The sequence below is a fragment of the Eublepharis macularius genome, chromosome 6, assembly GCF_028583425.1.
Source record: "Eublepharis macularius isolate TG4126 chromosome 6, MPM_Emac_v1.0, whole genome shotgun sequence".
NCBI lineage: Eukaryota > Metazoa > Chordata > Lepidosauria > Squamata > Eublepharidae > Eublepharis > Eublepharis macularius.
Window position 1 is genome coordinate 141,914,106 of NC_072795.1, and position 12,932 is coordinate 141,927,037.

General features: G+C 46.9%; 1 protein-coding gene across 2 annotated transcripts in view; it reads right to left on the minus strand.

Annotated features, from left to right (window-relative positions):
- Window positions 1-285: 285 nt before the first annotated feature.
- Window positions 286-12,932, minus strand: part of SHLD2 (shieldin complex subunit 2) — a 68,558-nt gene continuing 55,911 nt past the window's right edge. For both annotated transcript variants that reach the window (XM_054983348.1, XM_054983347.1), the window contains exons 8-9: window positions 3,315-3,430; window positions 286-670 (exon numbers count right to left, since the gene is read on the minus strand). In XM_054983348.1, the coding sequence (XP_054839323.1) occupies window positions 483-670; window positions 3,315-3,430 (304 nt within the window). In that variant the 3' untranslated portion in view covers window positions 286-482. The remainder of the gene's footprint in view (window positions 671-3,314; window positions 3,431-12,932) is intronic.

A 12,932-nucleotide genomic window follows, 5' to 3' on the forward strand; every position in this document is an offset into this window, starting at 1 on the left:
AGCCAGCCGTCAACTGTGGCCGCTGCCAGCAGGCCGTGATGGTGGTGCGTGTGGCCTAGCTGCCAGCAGTGTGTGTGTGGGGTGTGTGTTACACCCACATAAGTCTGAGTTATGGCAGTGTAACCTTAGTCTGCTCCCTGAGCGCTTTTCACCCCCACCCCCCCACTCAAGATGGCACTGTTTGTATGCACGATGCTAAAAATATTAGCAGCGGTTTTCAAATACGTCATTAATTGATCTTTGGGAAATTTCTGACGTCTAAAGGATGGAAGAGAGAATTTCTGGTTAAAAAAACTCATTTTATTAATACTTGCTGAGATTTTCCATAATCACTATACATAAATACTATAAAGGCCACTAATAAAAATATAAAACCTCTAAGACATGATGCATCTCACTAGGGAAACAGAAGTTCTATTTAATTCATTTCTTCAAAAAATGTTCTGGGGCTTTTCTTTCCCTCTTGGAGGCAGCTGCCTCGTTTAGGAGCTCTCGCCCGAGAGATCGCTGTGCAAGCCCAGCAGATGGAAGTTCTTCTCCAACGCACAGCTGTTCTCGTCCAGAACAAACTGACTCCTCATTTCCAAAAGATAGGATGCTTTAGTGTCTGTGACCAGGGAATGGCACAGGTCTGCTATAATCATGCTGTAGGTCGTATCCAAGAAAGGCTCTGCAAGGAATGAGGAATAACGCAGCCGACGTCAGGACACCTTTCTGCCGTGTGCTAAAGGGAAGCTCTTCTCTCCTCAGATAAACGTATGAAAATCCTAAGCAGGAATGCTGTCCCCTCCCCAACGCCTTCCCTTTCTACGAACCTCGTGCTGCACTCCGCAGCCGGCACGGGGCCATCCGAGACCAGCACAAGCCTTTGGAACAGGTGGCGTAGCTATGGCAGGGGGTGGAAGCAGAGCCTCTAGTTCTCCTTGGTTTGTTTCCAGGGGAAGCAGAGCCTGCCTTTTACACTATTTTATTTATTTATTTATTTAATTCAATTTATATTCCGCCCTCCCCGCATCAGCAGGCTCAGGGCGGATTACAATCAGTACAGTAATTTAAAATATATATAACTTTTAAACCACTTAAATATTTAAAACACACAGCAGCAGACTTCTCCAATAACCACCACCCAACCATCTCCAAAGTATTTAACAGGCTGGGTGGGTAGGGGGGGTATTTTTCCTGTAATCAGCCGGTGGGGAGGCCCAACCAGCATCAACCATATGCCTGGCGGAACAGCTCTGTCTTGCAGGCTGGGCAGAAGGATAATAAATCCGGCTGGGCCCTAGTCTCTTTAGAGCGTTCCACCAGGTTGGAGCCAGGACCAAAAAGGCCCCAGCCCTGGTTGACGTTAGGCGGGCCTCCCTGGGGCCAGGGACCATTAACAGCTGTTTGTCGCTGGATCGAAGCGTCCTCTGGGGCTCATAGCCCATAGGCTCCTGTCCCCCACCGAGGGGAACCCCATAAGTGGGGAGGCACAGCGTGCAGAACTGCTGTGCTCTTCCTACAATAAGAAGAGAAACAATGGCTATACAATGCCCCTCAAATACATGAAGTCAATACAGCACTTGGCTAAGAAACCATCCTTAAGCTGTGCCTCCATGGTGGAAATCCTGATAGTCAAAGAGATGTCATGCTGAAGCAGAATAAAAGCGGAAGATCCTTCTACTGAAGTCCGACATGCCTCACTGCAACACTGGCGTGTCCTCCCCCTTCCACATCCTCTGGTATTTAAGTTCCTGTGAACTGCAGCACCCCCACAACGCATTTAAAATGATCAGAGCTCCAAATGCGTTCTCAGGAAGTTGTAAGACAGTGCGTACCACCATTGCTGTGTTCTAGATAGCCCTATCTGTGCGATTACACAATATGCGGACAATTGGGGGCAGACTGGAACCAGGAAGTAACTCTATGCTACATTAAGGGGTGGCATGAAGAAAAAAAAATCAGGGGAATCTAGAGCCCAGTTTCAAGGAATACCACCCCCACCCCCAATATCCGGGATCCCTGAATCCAGGAGAGTCTCTGATCTGGTTGGTCGAGAATAGAGAAACCCAGATTTATCCGGTCATTATTTCCTACTATGGGGAAAACTATCTGGGGGCTAGCCAGGGGCTGGAGGGCATTTTTCAAGCAAACTCCACCAAACTTGCAGGGAATCTACTCCTGGCCGAATTTTGAAGACCCCCCCCCCGCCCCGACCCAAGTTTTAGGAAGGTTGGGCACCAGGCCCCTGAAGGTGCCCCCCCCAGCCACTCTCCATTGTTTCTTATAGAGAAAACAGTTCCAAGCAGTTTCTCAGGCAGAAGCACACAGGGGCAAGGCTGCCACTGGCCAGAGGCACACGCCCAAAGGCAAGCTCAACCCAGAGGAAGCCCAGCAGAACCAAACTGAAGCAAGGGAATCCCAGATCCAATCCAAACCCCAAATCAAGATCTCCGGATAAATTTGGGTAAATCTGGGAAATGGGGCTTCAGCCTCCGGGCTGGCTGCTTCCCTGTCTTCTCCCATGTTTTTTTACCAAGAGGGGGGGGGAGTGAGTGGTCAATCCATACAGGAGCTCTCCTTGTCTGCGAATGACACTGGCTCAGCTGGGCTAAGTGTACCTTGCTTCCGTTTGGTTTGGGTGGAATTCTGTTTTGACATGTTTCTTTGGTATGATGTTTGTCCCTTTAATTCACTTTAGTTTGGGGGGGGGGATTCTATTCTCTAACTTGATCTGGGAAAGCTGGATTTAGCCAGAATGGCAAAAATCTGTTTTTTTTACCTGGTTCCCAGATCAGGATCATACACCCCTAGCTACATTCTCCAAGTTCTGTTAAACTGTTCTCTGAAAGTCTCTGTTTGCTTGTGTTCTGAAGTCAAGTTGGCACGGTCAGGAAGCAACCAAGGCACAGCACACCCCCTGGGATAGGGGCCTGGCCCATCAGCAGGCAACATCACACGATCTCTGCACTGATCCCCCATTTTTTTGTGTGTAGAGAGGGGTCCTGGAGGTGGTAAATTTAGCCCTTCTGTGGAACTGCTGTCACTAGTGGACCTTAAAGAGATATAAACTCCGCCCTGCGAGGTGCACAAAAGCCCCCAGGGGCAGGGGGAGTCACTGGTGGTCTTTCCATTGGAGGGCCCTAAAACCTATAGCAGAAGTTATGTGCCACATGGGTATAAGCTCCACTAATTATGCTCTCTCTTTAATGTTTGGTGAGGATTTTAAATAAAGATCTGAGACAGCTTCCAGTTTACACAACGGCAAGCTAAGTGGCCCTAAGCCCACGGCCAGTTGTTGCGTCTGCCCAAAACTATTCCCTGTGCCTTACCTACGGTCTTGCTCAGCCAGTCCACTGGGATATTGAGGAACATTTTCTCCATCAGTTCTGACACCACTCGCACGCAGACTTCATAGCCCCCATCCTCTATAATCATCCATGCAGGTCTAAGTAAGGAAATAGGAAGAGAACTTTATGGTTTGGCCATACATTTATTATTTTATTTTTATGTCCTTTATAGTCCGCCTTTCTCACTGAGACTCAAAGCGGATTACACAGTGTGAGATTAGTACAGTCAATTTCAAGGACATTTCCATAAACAATGCCGTAGGTTGAATAAAATAAATTGTTTGGTTTCTCTAATTTGTTAAAAACTTGCAGATTAAGATAATTATGGATATTATCACATCCCGTACCTATTGTTATGTGGGAGGGTATTTTTTTTGTGCCTTGGTCTTGATTTAATGACTGTGCGAGAAGTGCCACATTTGAACGAGCAGGCAAAATGTGCTTCTAAACCATGGAAAGAGAAGGGTCTTACTTCTGCCCACCTTTGGCTCAGCTGGAATGTATTATCACAGCTTACCAGAACCTTAAAACACACAGATCCAGACCTCGAGGACTGCTTGAAAATCAGGAATGGAGGAAACCTACCTCACAAGGTTGTTGTGAGGATACAATCAGGGGAGAGAACAACGTAAGCTGTTTTGGGCCTCCAATGGGAAGAAAAGTGGGGTATAAATGAATTAAATAAATACATATTTAAAGAAGAAAATAAATCATGCAAAAATTAGTGTTTCACTTCTAAAAGGAGAGTTCCCAAATTCATGAGCCTGACTGCAAGTCATTCTGCACTACCTGGAAGGCCTTCCCAACATTTCCAGAAGAACGAGGGCTCAGGGCGGAGTGAGGGCACAGCACACTGTACTTGCTCGAAGGCACGGCTGCTGCTTAAAGAGGGAGTCTGCCTAGTTCAGGGATCCTTGAGGAATACACAACTCTGGCCTTCCAGCTTTTCCAGACCTCCAAGGGCACCTCGGGGGTTGAATGGGGACGGCAAGGAGGACAGTCTCCCTCCAGGTTTCTGACCACATGTGAACGTTCTCCAGGCACATGTCTGTTTCAGGTTATTATGAGGCACCACATTAACCAGCACACAGACTCCTTGAACATACTGCTTTTTCACAATTTAACCTGGAGCATATCAAGATTTAAACTCTGCTGCTTATCTTATCTACTGCTCTGCTACCAAACCACCTCGGTAGCAGAGTTCTGCCAAGTGTGTGTGTGGGGGGGTGGGGGGGGGAGGCATCCTCATGTGAACCATCTGAGGCTTTCTCATAGAAGCGAACAGCCACTCATTTGTTTATATGTAGATACGGTCTGATTTTAGAAAAAAACTAACAATGGATATTGAGGAGCACTGGGAGGGGAGACAGAGGTTAGATGGGTAAGTGAAAACCTCCTTTGCCCTGTATTTAGTTTGTTAGTCAATCAATCAATCTTTATTAAAGTGGTCCTAGACCAGCATAAAACGTGACAACATTCTTCTTCTCACAAGATCAAAGGTAAAAATTATTAGCTCCCACATTCTGGAGTGTCCCTACAATATATATCACCTACTCATATGTACTATGGCCGTGCCTGCTGCTGACCCCTAGCACCGAAGGCACATCCTGGGGGTAAGTCCAAGCTCAAACTGAGCCTGGAAACACCCCCCACCCCCCACAAAGAACTGTAAAAATTAAACGAATAAAAATATGCATCTGTGTGCGGCTGGGCCATCGAGCTGATCACATGATTTAGAATAAATGAAGGCAAAAAATAAATATACTCAAGCATATCTCGCCACTGCCAGTCCTGCACTCAAGGACACTCTCACCTTTCAAGCCCCAGACACTCCGCTCGCAGCAGAGTCTAATCAGTCCCCCCCCCCCCCTACGCAAGCAATTGCTGTGAGTGGAATCCGCCGGCCAGCCAGGAGCTATTTCAGCTCCCCACTCCTGCTCCAGATCAACGACAGCTAAATGGCCATTTCAAAGGGAAGCAGGCTTTCACGCTTACTTTCAGAACACAATCAATAATTAACACAGGACAGTAACGTCTAATTATAGTCTCGTCCAATTATGTTAATGTCACCAAGAAAGGTGTACTTTGTAAAAGCGATGGGATATATATGTATTTTTTTTAAGTAAATGCAGCTGTTTGGTGAAAGCAAAACGCAGGTCCCCGTTCCATGAACGTTCAGTTCTGGCCACTCCTGCTCCTCTCCCTCAACCCACTCCGCATCCTTCCCCTGCCCTCTTCACCCTGCCACAAACCAACCTGCACTGGCCTCCAGCCTCTGAAGCGGTATCAAGAGTGTGCTACTTGCGTGTTAAGACTCACCGGGTTTTGACACAGCAGTACTCACACTAACGATAAGAAAGTAAGACACTACCAGTTAATGGAGTGAGGTCTGGAGAAAAATTCAGTGCACCCCAGGTAGTGAATGGCTATTTTTAAAACCTTTTTCACATAAGCAGTGTATACCTTAAATAAATGGGTGATGACTGTATTCTAACCTGGCTTGTGTTCAAATGGAAGAAAGGCAGGATGTAAATTAAAACAAAAACATGGTTGAGTTACAAGCATGAGACGAGAGGGGCCAAAAACACATACTGAATGGAGTTCCATGCTTCTTCCCCCCTAAACCAAAACAGCTGGGGTAGGCTGCAGATCTGAGGCTGCGATGCATCTGAGGATACATTGCTCTCCTCTCCAGTCTTCTGGCTCAAAACGGCTCGTGTCTTTTCACTGGCAGTACCTAGGTTGCCTCCTCGGTCTTATTCCACCATACTTTCTCATTGACCTCTACAGACACCTAATACTGCCGTGGCACCAGGGCACTGGGGATGCGGTCTCAAGGTCTTGCTTGCTTTTGACTGCTTAATGCCATCAGATGTGCTGGTCCTGCCTGGGGTGTCATCTGGATGTATTACTGTTGGTGAGCTGACTCTCAACTTCGACTGTGATATCTGCCTTCTATCAGTTGGCTCTTACGGCAGACTTCTTTCTGAACTTCTGGGCCCTCTTTTGTGAGCCTTAACTGCCCCTTTAGGGAGATGCAAAAATATAATATATTTTGACCCTTCTCAACGAAGGAGGAAGTCAATGAGAAGCACTCCAAAGTGGGAAGGGTATCCCCTAGGGGTATGCAATCCAGACCTGAGATTCAGGGGGAAAGCCAGAATTTTGCAGATCTGGCTAAATCTGGCTTTCCCAAATCAAATCAGATCCAGGTACATTCAGGAAACATTGCTTCAGCCTCTGTCTGGCTCCTTCCTGGGCTTCTCCCCATCTTTTTTTGAGAGGGGAGGGGAAGGGGAAGAGAGAGTGAGGCAGAGGCAGGAGGGAGAGGGAGTGAGGCAGGGAGGGGAGAGGGAGTGGCCAGTCTGTGCAGGAGCTCTCCTTGTCTGCCTGGCTTCTGTGAGTGGCACTGGGCCAGTTGGGTTAAGTTGCAAGCGTCCCTTGATTCAGTTTGGTTAGGGTGAAATTCTTTGGTTTGACATGATTCTCTGGTTTGAAGTTGGTCCCCTTGATTCACTTTGGTTCTGGGGGGGATTCCATCCATTCCCTTTCCTTCAGCTTGGTACTGCTGGGCTTCCTCTTGCATCTGGGAGTGATCCTTTGGCCCCTGGCAGGCTTGCCTCTGTGTGTTTCTGCTTGAGAGCCTGCTTGGAAATGTTTTCCCCATAGGAAACAATAGGGAGTGGCTGGTCAGCTTGTCCAGGGGGTATTTGGGTTGGGGGGGGGGGAATGACTTCAATTTGGTTCTGTTGGGCTTTCTCTGGGCTGAGCTTGCATTGGGGCGTGTGCCTCTGGCATCTGATGAAGAGAGCTGTGGTTCTCAAAAGCTTATGCTACTATAAAGTTGATTAGTCTTAAAGGTGCTAATGGACTTTTTACTATTTTCCTCTGGCCAGTGGCAGCCTTGCCCCTGTGTGCTTCTGCCTGAGTGTCTGCTTGGAAATGTTTCTCCCATAGGAAACAATAGGGAGTGGCTGGGAGGCACCTTCTTCAGGGGTTCACAGAATTGATCCTCGGGGTCCAACCTTCCTGAAACTTGAGGTCTTTAGAAGACAGTCAGAAATAGGTTCCCTACAAATTTGGTGGAGTTTGCTTGAAAAATGCTCCCTAATCCTCAGATAGTTTTCCACATAGGGAATAACGGATGACTAAATCTGGGATTCTCTGATCTGTCTTAACTGGATCAGAGCCTCTTTCCCAGCTTTCAGAGATCGGACCTTTGGACACTTACCATGAAGGGTCCTTCTCTGAGGAATGGAGGACATCTTGGGTGATTCCCACCATCCAATCAGGGAGGCAGGAAGTTGATTATTTCTTCCTCTTCCTATTGGTGTGTGGGTCACCCTCTCTTTCAGTTCAAGGTGACTCCACGAAGCAGTCTCTTATATATGCATAATTTTTTTTTTAACAAACAACTCTATGAGAGGAAGAATTGTAAACTAGAACTATAGAACTAGTAATCAGAAGAAAAGGAAGACGAAGTACCTGGGAGGGCAAGATGTCCTCTGTTCCTCCGAGGAGAAGGACCCTTCACGGTAAGTGTCCAAAGGTCCGTTCTCCCTCTGAAGTGGAGGACATCTTGGGTGCTCCCAAAGCAGTTATTTTTCACAGAGTGGGTTATGGTCTTCATCTTGTAATACGTGCTGCAACACCCTTCTTGCGAAGGCAGCGTCCGCTGAGTCGTAGAAATCTAACTTGTAATGTTGCATGAATGTGGATACTGAAGACCAAGTAGTGGCCTTGCACACTTCCTCGACTGACGCCTGGTTCTGGAATGCTGCATTGGTTGCCGCACCAACCAAGGAATGAGCTGTTATCCCCTTGGGTACCTCTTTGTTAGACACTTTGTATGCTTCTGCAATGCAAGACCTAATGCATCTTCCTTTGGCCACGGATGACATCTTCTGACCCATGTTCAGTGGGCCATTGCGTATGAAGATGTAATGTTTTCCGTATATTCTCTGTCCTGATGAGATATGTTTTCAGAGCTCTTCTCATATCCAGACAGTGCCATTCCCTCTCCTTAGGGCCCTGTATGCAGCTTTTATTGATCTTAAAGCGGCCTTTGATTCCATCTCCAGATCTATTCTTTGGAACAAATTAGAAGCCTCTACTATAGACAGGAGGCTCTTAGCTCTTATACGTGTTCTTCATGAACAAACCTCATTGAGGGTGAGATGTACTGGTCAGGGACATTTAACAGATAAAATCCCCACTTTTAAAGGAGTTAGGCAGGGGTGTATGTTAGCCCCAGTTCTTTTTAACTTTTATCTCAATGATGTGGTGGACCATCTAAATGGGGCTGATCTCCACTCGCCTAAATTGGCACAGCGTCCCATTTCCATTCTCCTGTACGCGGATGATGCGGTCATTTTCTCTAGAACTCCTATTGGTTTAAGGAGAACACTCAAGAGATTTGCCAGTTATTGTAATACCTACAAACTGGACATTAATTATCAAAAGACGAAGGTGATGGCCTTCGGTAAGAGACCTCGAAGTAGAAATTGGAGTATAAATGGCCATATTCTTGAGCAGGTTACTCATTATCGTTATCTCGGAATGATTATCCAAGCTTCAGGATCCAAGGTCGCGCATAGTCATGCATCAGCATGTGTGGGAGATAGATCTGCTCAAAGTATACTGAAGTTCTTCCGCACTTCAGGGGGATATTTTGTGCCGGCAGCCTTAAAATTGTTTAGGGCCAAATCACTAACTCAGATGTTATACGGGTCACTTCTTGGACCACCAACTTCTTGTTTTGCACCTTTAGAGTTAGTTCAATCGAAATTTTTGAGAGCGGTCCTTCAAGTTCCAAAGTGTGTTTCTAATGCAATGGTTCGCCTTGAGACTGGCATGCAGAAAGTTGAAGCAAAGATCACCCTGCATTCCATCTTCCTATGGATAAGGATAAATTTAAATCCTTGTGGTTTATTACCCCTAATCTTAACTGATGATTTTCAGTCCAAGTGGATGATTGCCACTAGACAGAAAATCAGGGCAATAGGATTTTCCCCTCAAGTACTTCTCATGATGGGAAGCGATCAAGCAAGGCAAATGGTTAGGCAAAGGATAGATGATATTGAACGACAATCCGACTTACTAGGCACTCCTGCTTTTATAGCTCCTCCTAGTAACAGATATATTTCTGCACCTGCTTCTTATTTATCCATTCTGGAGGTAAATAATCTCAGGAGAGCGCTTACTTTGGCCAGATGTTCTGCCTTACCCTCTGCTGTTCTGGATGGCAGATTTAACAAGATTCCTTGGAATGAGAGACTATGTCCTTGCATACTTGGGGAGGTCGAAACCCAGGAACATGTTTTCCTGAGATGCCCTTTCTATAAGGAAGCACGTATGAGATTTATTATTCCCTTTCTGGATGGTATCTCTGAACATTCGGATAAGAAAAAATTAGAGAAACTGCTGTCAAACTCCGATTTTACTGTATTACACCAGATAGTGAAATTTTGTGCTCTGGTCGTTAAAGCCCATTAGAGCCTAGGCCTCCATTTCAGTTGCTTGCTTAGAACTATGCTGACTTCCTGGTTTTTACAAATTTTGATAGATATTAGGAAATTATGTTTTTAAATTGTATATACTTATATGCTTCATGTTTCAAATGGTTGTAAAATGTGCACTTAAATTTTATGGTTAACGTACTGGCCAAGTGCTGTAATAATAAATTACTTACTACTTACTCTCCTTAGGGTGCCTGGGCTCTGGACAGAATGACAGTGGGTTGATTTCCTGCGTTCTGTGAAATCTAGACCCTACTTTGGGTAAGAACATAGGATCCGTGCGCAGAACCACCTTGTCTCTATGGAAGACGCAGAGAGAAGGTTTTATTGATAGAGCGCTGAGTTCCGAAATTCTCCTTGCAGACGTGATGGCCACCAGGAAAATTGTCTTAATTTTGAGCCATTTCAGTGATATTTCCATCACGGGTTTGAATGGTTTCTTAGTTAGGGCCGAGCGCACTACATTGAGTCTCCATGCAGGAAATCGAAGGATTGTCGGTGGACTCAGTAGTGTTGTGCCTCTCAGGAAGCATATTACATGCGGGTGCCTAGAGACTGTAATGTCGCCCATGAGTGTCAGGACTGAGTCTAAAGCCGCAATCTGCTTGCTCAACATGGCAGGTTTCAGTCCCGAGTCTAGACTGTCTTGCAAAAACGACAGTATATCGCTCAATTGAGGATGTATGTGGTCTACCTTCTTCCTTCTGGCTCATCTAACGAAGGCCTTCCAGGTAGTGTTATATATTTTGATGGCTGATCCCCGTCTGGAGGCCAACATAGTGTTCACTACTCTAGGAAGGTATCCCAGCTTGTCTAGTGTATCCCTTTCAACTTCCAGGCACTCAGGCATAGTCATTCTGGGTGCGGATGAGGAATCAGACCTTGGTGCAAGAGGTCTGGTGTTGTTTGTAAGGGAAGTGGGGAGTTCGTCATCATCCTGTGCAGCATTGAGAACCATGGTCTCCTCGGCCACCAGGGAGCTATCATGATAAGAGCTCCCTGCTCCTTTATCTTCCTCAGGAGCTTGGGCAGGATCGGGATGGGAGGAAAGGCATATAGGAGCCCCTGAGGCCATTGTGACGTCAGTGCATAGAGGATGCTGATACCCGGACATGAACCTGGGCAGCTGGTGGTTCGTATGGGATGTGAAGAGGTCCATTATTGGTTGGACGAAGTGGTTTTGCAATTTCCAGAAAAACCTCCTCCTTGAGCGTCCACTCCCCTGGTAGGATGGTCTGTCAGCTCAACCAATCCACTTAGATGTTGTCCAAACCTCTGATGTGTTCCACCTGAATCGGTGCCAGGCGAGGTTCTGCCCACGTTAGGATTCTTGTTGCCTCTTTGAGCGGGGGGGGGGAGCGAGTCCCCCACCCCTGTTTGTTGATATAGGATTTCACTTATGTGTTGTCTGTGTGAATAAGGACATCCCGACCCAGAATCTTACTGGAGAACTCTACCAGCGCCAGCTTGATCGCTCGTAACTCAAGGAGATTGATTGGAAGGCGGGACTCTTCCTGGGACTATCGTCCCTGTATCAGGATTCCTTCCAAGGACGCTTCCCAGCCCGATAGGCTGTCATCCGTGAATATTTGGACAACCTGGGAATTCAGGAAACTCTTGCTCTGTTCTAGATTTCTGTCCTTGGTCCACCAGAGTAGGCTTTCCTTGACTTTCCTTGGTAGTTTGAGAGACATGTTCAATTTTGCCATGATGTGGAACTGGTATGGTCGCAAGAATGAAAGATCGCTGGAGTGCAGTCTCCCCCAGTAGATGCCTTTGGCATTTTCCACTAACGTTCCCATGAGCTTGGAGAATGTCATTAGGGGTACTGATCTGCCCTGGAGTACTGAACTGACTAGGCTCTTGGTCTTCTGAGCTTTTCTTTGGGTAGAAAGAAGCGACGTTTCTTGGTGTCGACTATCATCCCGATATGTTGAATAGATTGAGTGGGCTGCAAGGAGCACTTTTCCAGATTTATTTGGAAGCTGTGGGCTTGCAAGAAATGTATGGTTGTCCATGTGTCTCTGTGGGCCTTCTCTTCAGAACTGGCTTGGATGAGGATGTCGTCCAGATACAGATGGATATGTATCCCTTTCTATCTCAGGCACACTATTGGATTGATGAGTACCTTGGTGAAAACTCTCGGCATCGTGGCAAAACTGAAAGGCAGAGCTCTGAACTGGTAATGGCTGTTGTTCACGTGGAAGCATAGGATGCGACAGTGCGCTGCGTTGATGGGAATGTGGAGGTATGCTTCCATGAGTTTCCTTTGGTGGTTTCTTCGTAGGGGTGAGGATACAAACCGATCTGGTGGACGCGATTCGAATTCTATCGAATAGCTTCTGGAGACTACTTCTAGGATCCAGTAATCTGCTCTTGATTTGACCTAAGCTTGCTGAAACTGAAGTAGTCTCCCCTCCACTGCCCCCTGAAGTGAATCAGGACTTGTTAGCCTTGTTCTCGAAGTCATGTCTAACTCCTCTGCTTTGAAAGGATCGATTGGCTCGTGCTCTGAAGGATCCTCTCTTAAAACTCTGTCTGGGGGGGTTCCAGACTGGACACTTCGCTTCCTGTCGTGGACTGGGTAACGAATGATAGGTCTGAAAGGGCTGCGACCCAAAAGAGCGCCTGTCAAGACCTCCTCAGGGTTCTGGGTAACCCCTTCTTTTTATCTTTTGTTTCCACCAGGATCTTGTCGAGCTGGTCCCTGAAGAGCTTATCTCCTTGGAGAGGGTACACCATCAGGAGGAATTTGGAATGAAAATCGGCCTGCCAAGCCATAGGAGTCTTCTGGCTACTGCTGCTGACGCTAATGACCTGGAGAAGGATATGGCATTCGGCGCAGCATCCGCCGCAAAGGTGCTGGCTTTGAGGATTTGGTTCGCCCCTTCGACCAAACGTTTATTGCCATCTGGGATCAGCTGCATCATTTTACGCACCCACACCACTGATGCCCTTATCACAATTGAGGCCGTAGCGGAAGCCTTGATGGCCATAGCTGCCGCTTCATGTGCTCTTCGCAACATGATCTCTGCCTTTCTATCCAGGCTGTCCTTAACAGTCCCTTGTTCACCTTCCGAAA